Source organism: Heloderma suspectum, chromosome 2 (genome assembly GCF_057233095.1).
Source record: "Heloderma suspectum isolate Gila_16-S chromosome 2, 16-S_ref, whole genome shotgun sequence".
In the NCBI taxonomy this organism is placed as follows: Eukaryota; Metazoa; Chordata; class Lepidosauria; order Squamata; family Helodermatidae; genus Heloderma; species Heloderma suspectum.
Window position 1 is genome coordinate 403,538,761 of NC_139459.1, and position 7,936 is coordinate 403,546,696.

The following is a 7,936-nucleotide window of genomic DNA, read 5'->3' on the forward strand; positions in this document are numbered from 1 at the left end:
AATACTGTGTTTTCAAGGCCTTCTTAGAAGCCTGCAATGATGGAGCATTGTTCCAAAGGTGTGGGGCCGCTGCAGAGAAGGCCCTCTCCCGTGTGGTCACCCACCTGACTGCTCTCACGGGTGGACAGATGAGAAGGGCCTCCCTTTCTGACCTTAAAGTGTGGGCAGACTGACATGGGTGGAGGCGGTCCTTCAAGTAACTTGGTCCCAAACTGTTGAAGGCTTTAAAGGTCAAAACCAGCACTTTGAATTGGGCTCAGAAACATGCTGGCAACTACTGCTCAGAGCAGGCACACTCTTGCTTGAACTTGAGCTGGGAGGGTTACGGGGGGGGGGGAGAGGACCATATAAGAGTCAGTGTGGGGGTGGCGGTGGTGGCAGTGCCCAATCCGCCTCCCCTTGCCGTGCGCCGCCTGATGTGGGAAGCTCGCTTTGCGTGACGGAAGGCCCGGCACGGGATGTGTCTCTCTGCGTGTTTTATATCTCTGGGCTAGATACAGGGGTATCTAACACAGCTGTAAAGATTTCAAGGGTAAAGTCACAGACTCCAAGGACAGCCTCACGCACAGGCCCTCTTCTGGCTTCTGCAGTCCTTGGGGGGTTTACGTCCCTGGGGCAGAAGTCTGAGCTGCCCATGGAAGTCAGTGCAGATGAAGGCCAGGTTTTTGGCATCGCTGTGATAGGGCAGCAGTGTCTCTTCCACCTCCCCCCTCACGCGGAAAGGTTGGACTACAATTGGTTGGACTACAATTCCTATCAGCCCCATCCAGCATGGCCAATAATCAGGGATGCTGGGCGTTGCAGTCCAAAACACCTAGAGGGCACCAGGCTCATGGAGGCTGGGGTAGATGAGGGACCATACCATCTTCTGGCTATGTTGGGTTTTTCTGCTGCTGCAGCTTTATTTTGGTTGCATTGTGCAGCATTACTCACCATGCAGATATATCCACATGCGAGGAGAACAAGAGTTAGAGATAAAGGTTTTCCCTACAAGGTGTCTTAGAAAACTTTAAAATAATTAAGCAAAAAATATGGGATGAGATCGCTTGAAAAGGGGTTAGACAAATGCATGGAGGAGAAGGCTGTCAATGGCTGCTGGTCACGGCGGCTATTTGCAAGCTCCAGTTTCAGGGGCAGTAGACCTGTGTACACCAGTTGCTGGGGAACATGGGCCGGAGGGGGCAATTCTTCCAAAGGAATGGGGGGGGAAGAGTAGTAGGGTTTCAGCCCTAATGGGCCTCCTCCACCTCCTCCACACCCATCCCCGCTCCCCCAAACCCCCCTTGAAGAGTTGGCAGAAGGGAAGGGGAAGAGAGGGGAAGGGAGTAGCATTTCACAATGTCATGACAACTAGGATTAAACCATATGCTCTTGCAATTTTAATTTTTGAATCTTTGGTACCAAGAGGGACAGACCTGGGGGTCATTTGCGTGAAGTGGTGATTCCGATGATGAATCAGAAAATGATTATTCTGTAAAGTTAGCAAGTTTCAGTTTCAAAAGGATGGCTCATCAACGTAAGACTGCACTATCAACTCTGACCAGTAGACAGTGCTGTGGAGTTAGGGGGTTGCACAAAATGGTGGATGAACCAAGATGGCCACCATGCTTCGGAAATCTGCATCTGAAGTTTGCATACCCCTATATAAATGGCAGACTATTGGAGTATTTGGAAACAAAATGAATCAGATATATTCTTTTGTTTTCATCATCAGATGCTCCTTTGTATTCAGATCAGGCCTCAGGATGATAATGTAGCACTTGGGGAGAAAGATACAGCCCAGTAACCCAGCGCTGGAGGCCAAGATGGAGAAGACCTGCACGGCCACCATGTATTTTCCCTTCGTGCTCAGGTAGGTGGGCACAAAAGACACCCAAACGCTGCAAAAGACCAGCATGCTGAAGGTGATCAGCTTGGCTTCATTGAAGGCACCAGGAAGCTTCCTGGCTAGAAAAGCGACTGTGAAACAAATGGCAGCCAGGAAGCCCATGTAGCCAAGGGCAGCATAAAACATGGCGACGGACCCTTCGTTACATTGCAGGATGATCTGTCCAGGCTGGGAGTGCATGTCAGTGTCTGAGAATGGCGGAGAGATGCCAAGCCAGATGGTGCAGATGACAACTTGCACACCAGAACAGGAAAGGACGATGAAGTTGGCCAAACTCTTCCCCAGCCATCCCCTCACCCTGTTCCCTGGCTTTGTGGCCAGGAAGGCCAGCACCACAGTGATTGTTTTGGCTAAGAGAGAAGAGACGGCAACCGAGAAGATGATGCTGAAGGCCGTTTGCCGGAGGAGGCAGGTTGTTTTCCATGGCTGACCCATGAAGAGGAAGGAGGAAAGAAAGGAAAGTAGGAGGGAGACGAGGAGAATGTAGGAGAGGTCCCTGTTGTTGGCTTTGACTACTGGAGTGTCCAGGTATTTTATGAAGATTCCTAACACAAAGCCTGTGATTAAGGACAAGAATAGGGCAAAGGAAGCCAGGATGATACCCAAATATTCTTCATAGGACAAGAAGGTGATATCCTTGGCCATACATTGATCCTGGTCTTTGTTTGGATGCTGATCATCCAGACACTTGGTGCAATGGTCTGCATCTGGAAAAACAAGAGAAACATCTCCCTTACACCCTTAGCAATCTCTGTTCTTTTACATTCCATCAAAGATATTTTTCTGGTGTGATTGGCAGGACGTATTAATGTCATGCAGGGCACGGTCAGGCCTGCTGGGCCTCATCAGTCTTCCATGGCCACAATCTGCATTTCATGTGTTTAAACATGACCTTAACCCAGGGATGGGGAAACTCCCTTCTGTGGGCCTAATCTGGCCTGAATATGTTCCATATTTATCCCATGAAACCTTCATGAATCCCTCCAGGGGGAGGACTGGACCCCTGAAACAATCCCTGCTGTTTTCTCCAACCTGGATTGGAGATAAATGTGGGGAATGCGGGCTGGCCGAGTGTGTTTTGTGCATTTTGTGGATCATCCATGTGGTATGTTGGCTGGGAATGACATGATGTCAGGGGCCTGGCCCTCTCCCTGATGTCTTTTAGGACATGTAGGGCAGGCTAGGAAGGCGCCAAACAACATTTAGTCCCTCACTTCTGCTGTAACCATCATTTTGTTTGAGGAGGACAGGTGAGAGGATCCAGCAGTATTCCTGGAGACTGCCTTTTGAGTCCTCAGATGGTTGCCAAGGAGCTCCTCCGTTCTGAGGGAAATTCCAGGTCAATGGCCCACGATGACTAGGATCCTGGTGACTCCTCTGCAAGGGGACAGCTATTTGGGGAAAGTGCTTGCCTGTCTTCCCCACCCCCCTCCCACAGCTTTGACAAAGAATAGAGCAAAGTTTCATTGACACAGAGGAGGGGACACAGGGCCGGGTTGCACATCATGATAAGCCACCATCAGACAAACAGTGCTGACCACCAACTGCAGGTGGTTGGGTCATGCGAACGGGGTCACGGAGAGCTGAACGTGGGCTCTGCAAGTATCTTACAGTGCTGGATGTGGGAACAGTGGACTACAACTCCCATCACCCACATCCAGCATTGTTTACACTGTGCCTCTACCGGTGCTCAGCCTATGCTCAACCAGGATCATCCTGTGAGGCTGCCTGCTGGGAGAGGCAGGACAGATAAAGGGAAGGGCTCCTTCACACAACGCAGAGTTGAACAATGGAATTCACTTCCGCAAGATGTTGTGATGGCCACCAGTTTGGATGGCTTTGAAAGCGGGTTGGACAAATTCCTGGAGGAGAAGGCTATCCATCGATGCTAGTCCGGACAGCTTTGTGCTTCCTCCAGTATCAGAGGCAGTGAGCCTATATATGCCATAGATGGGGAACATGGGTGGGAGGGTGTTATTGCCCCCATGTCCTACTTGTGGTTTTCCCACAGATCTATTTTGTTGGCCATTGTCTGAACAGGGTACAGGAGTAGATGGGCCTTTGATCTGACCCAGCATGGCTCTCATATTCCTGTCTGTTTTCATTTGTGAACAAACTGAAACGTTACAAACTGCCACAAAGCCGCCACTGACCTCCTTCCGAAGGAAACCAAACCTTGGCACAAACTCCATCCATGGAATTTCTTACTGCTCAGAGACGTCGGGTGAACATTTATTTATTTTATTTATTCCATTTCCTTATCACCCAATAGCCGAAGCTATCTGGGCGGTTCACAAAAATTTAAGCCAAAACGCTCAGGATAAAACAATATATAATATAAAGAATTAAAACCACATTATCACGATACAACCTGAATAAAACCAGAATAAAACCTGGCAGCAATGCAGAGATTTACAATAGGGTTTTACAAATGCCTGGGGGAATAAAGAAGTCTTCTCCTGGTGCTGGAAGGAGTACAACGTAGATGCCAGGTGAACCTCTCTAGGGAGCTCATTCCACAGCCAGGGTGCCACCGCAGAAAAGGCCCTCCTGCTGGCAGCCACCCACCTCACTAACATAACAATATGAACCATGGAGGGCTTGCACGGGATGTAAAGTGCAGGAGACACATGCAGGCCTGGGGTGCTGATCCCTGCCCCATCCTCTGCCTCCCTCCGCCCCACCCCTCAGTCCATCCTCCCAGTTCATTTTTCTTGAGTCGTTTTGTGAAATGAATTGTGGCTATTGCAATAAAGGATCCAAGTGTAGAAATGCCTTTAAGAAAAGCTTCACTGAACATGTCTGGGTGAATTTCTCCCCTCCTCCCCAGGGTCTGCACTTTCCTCTGGAGTCACCCACCTTCCTGGCTGGAGATGGTCCCTTCCGCACAGGGAGGACAGTCATAGCAGCAAACCGGCCTTCCTTCCTGAACCACCTTGACGGATCCCGGGCGACAGCTTTCCACGCACCTGGAATGAGGCAGGGGCTACGCACAGAACAAGGACCATCAAGGAAAATGTGTTGGGGCCAGTTTAGCTACAGAAATGACAGACACAGTTCAAAGGGCCCAACAGGGTCTCCAGGACTGAACATGAAGCTCGTCACTAAGCCTGAGCACACGCAGCTTCCCAGTTTCCTCCCCTGGGGCATCTCCTCCCGTCCTCTTTTGTTTCCCTTGTGCCTTCAGGGACATGTCCGCTTGTGCTCCGTAAAGTACCACAAAGAGCGGTGGGGTGTACAAAAGGACAGAGAAGTCCCAAGTCACCTGCAGCCTGTGATTGGCTGGGAGAAGGCTCCCTTCCCTCCGAGATCTTGAAAAATTGCTGCTAGTTGGAAGTTCAGGCTGACCGGGAACCTGTCCCATTTAGCAGAGGCCAAGAGATGGTAAGTAAATACCGTGGAATGAAAGGAATTGCTTTCCTCACCTTGTTGAACCATTGGGGCCACACAATGGCATCCTGATCAATGGTGAACTTGAGGCCTGCTGGGGATCCCCGTCTTTCCATACTCCCAAACTTCACTTTAACCACAGACTTGTTGGGGAACTTCACCCAGTTTACGATGTCAAAGGCGGCTGCCAGGTCTCCATTCTCGTCCAAATACCGCCTCTCCATGGAATTATTGTACAACTGGGAGTTTCTCAGGAAAGGGTGAAGCTAGAACAGCAGAGAAAGCATGGGGGAAAGCATGTAGGAAACCAGAAATCACACTCAGTTTTTCAGTGCTGCCCATTTCATGCTTGAATCTTCTATGGCTCAGGGCTGGTTCCAGACTCAAGAGCCTGGGGGTGTCTTTTGACACTAGCGAGGGACCTGGTTTCATCCCTGAACATTAGTTCCTTTGGGGATCTGAAGCCGACTCATACACTCCAATCGCCATCTGAGGTCCCCCTCCACCAGGTGCCTCCTCTGAGGGAGGTTTGGGGGACTGGAGCACGGCAATGTGGTGGCCCCTCGGTGATGGAACCCGCTTCCCCGTGAGGCTTATCCAGTGCCCGCAGTGTCGTCCCTTTGGTGCCAGGCCAAGACTTTCCTCTCCTCCCAGGTATTTGACAGCATATGCTAAAAACCAGGCCTGGGACTTCTAGTGTTGATTGTGCTTCCCTTGATTTATGTAAATGGTTTCTAGATTATGTTTTCTATTTGGTTTTCAGGTTTTAATCTTTCGTAAATCACCCAGACAGCTGTGGCTTTTGGGCAATGTAGACATGTGATAAATAATGCTAAGAAAACGTAGACGTATAAATTAGCCCAGCAATCTGGGCCTGGTATTACCCTTGGCAGAGGGAGGCCGACCTCTCCATGGGGCACATTCTCGGCCCAGTTCAAAGGCAGCAAGTTGTCAGTTAGGTAACAAAGGCCAAGGTCCTCCGCACACAAACCTGGTTGTAAGTTCGGCTGAACTCAGTGGGACCTGGGCTTGAGGAGGCACATACAGGACTGAGCTGTAAATACAGGTTTATGTTAGGGATGGACGACAGTCCCTTACCTGGTCCCGCAGCTGTTTTCAGTGGGGGGGGAGGCGCTCCGTTTCTCCCCCCGAAATTCTTGGTGGGGGGGGAGGCGCCCCGCCCCTCCCGGCCGAAATTCAGGCCGGGGTGGAGGCGCCCCGCCCCTCCCAGCCGAAATTCAGGGCGGGGGGGAGCGCCCCGTCTCCCTGGCCGCGAAATAAAAAAGTAAATTGAAAAAAAAAAGTGATAGGCTACGTAAAGATTTATGTAGCCTATCACAACAGGCCAGGGCAGAGACAGAGGGGCTGCACCCATGTTGGGACTGCAGCCAGATGGGCTGAGGCCTCAGGGGCCAGTGTCAGGAGGCCAAAAGAGGGAGCAGCACAGGGGGTTTTGCAGCTGCTTTTGCTGCATAGATATCCAATATTTCACCTCATTTTCTTAAATTCTCAGCTTCTAAATTAAGTGCAATCATGCTTGAATAGTACCATTGATTCAGGGGGGGGGGGTATCTGCGATGGGAAAGGGAATACCTGCCATGGCTGCAGCCTTTGAGCGTCCAGCCTGTCTCCACCTTCCACCACCCTCCTCTTGCATCTGGATGCATAAGCAGCATCCAGGGCACGGGCCACAGCCTGGACAGTGTTGTAAATGATGTGGCTGTCTAGGGACAGGATTCTCTCCATGTCCGCTTGGGGCAGGGCCTCCAGTTTCTCATTTTCTCTGCATCTGGTCCAGCCTTTCACAGACAATGTATGCTTCGAATAGGCACAATTAAATGCTTTCTTCACAAACTGCTTGATAATAAAGAGAAAGTGTGAAAACCTATCATATTTAGAGCTTTTATTTTGCTGAAGAGTGAAGGAAAATATACCAAGGATCATTTGGAGAGAAGCACCATTATATGTCAAATCCAAGGCGAAGTCCCACAAAGCCGTTGTGACCCAGACTTTCCCTACACTGGGTTTCATCAATATTTCAACATACACTTGCATAGCATTTAGTCCAGTCAAGAAGTATCTAGTCTCTGCACAATAAACAAAGATGTTGACTTGTCTCCAGTGGTGGAATGAAGCCTGAGGGAAGTCTGCTTCATTTGTGCTCAGTCCTGAGATGCTTTGTGAGAAAGCAACACAAACACCGTCCCTGATGAGCTCGGGGGTCAAGGCCCTCATGCATCTCTCTCCATTGTCAGTGTCCGGAGCAACGAGACCGATCAATGTCCATCTGAAATGCAGGAGCAGTTTGACAATCCCCGGGTACTGGGCTCCTTCTTTGGGGACCATCCGGTAGTAGAAAGGGAACTGAGCTTTATCACTCACAACATGAGAAACAAAAGCATAACTGACCTGGCAAAGAAAGGAAGAAACGGGTGGTTTGTTTTGCTTCACAACCACATTTCAGTTCTTCATCAGATATTTCTGAAAGACGGCCAGATGACACCGCTTAACTGGAAATACCTGTGCCATCTTTCATACCAGTGGAACAAATAGTCAGAATTTTATGATGAATAAATTATTCAAGCTGCAAGATGACAGAAAGGTGCAAAACAAATATTCCTTAAACTATGGAGCATCTCCTAAGTGTCCAGAGGGAAG

The 7,936-nt window shown here is 49.8% G+C and overlaps 1 protein-coding gene across 1 annotated transcript; it reads right to left on the minus strand.

Moving 5' to 3' along the window:
- Nucleotides 1–1,684: 1,684 nt before the first annotated feature.
- On the minus strand, nt 1,685–2,533 carry LOC146356687 (vomeronasal type-2 receptor 26-like). The gene has a single exon (XM_084830261.1). It carries the CDS (start codon nt 2,531–2,533, stop codon nt 1,685–1,687), a length of 849 nt encoding a protein of 282 aa, XP_084686387.1.
- Nucleotides 2,534–7,936: the final 5,403 nt, after the last annotated feature.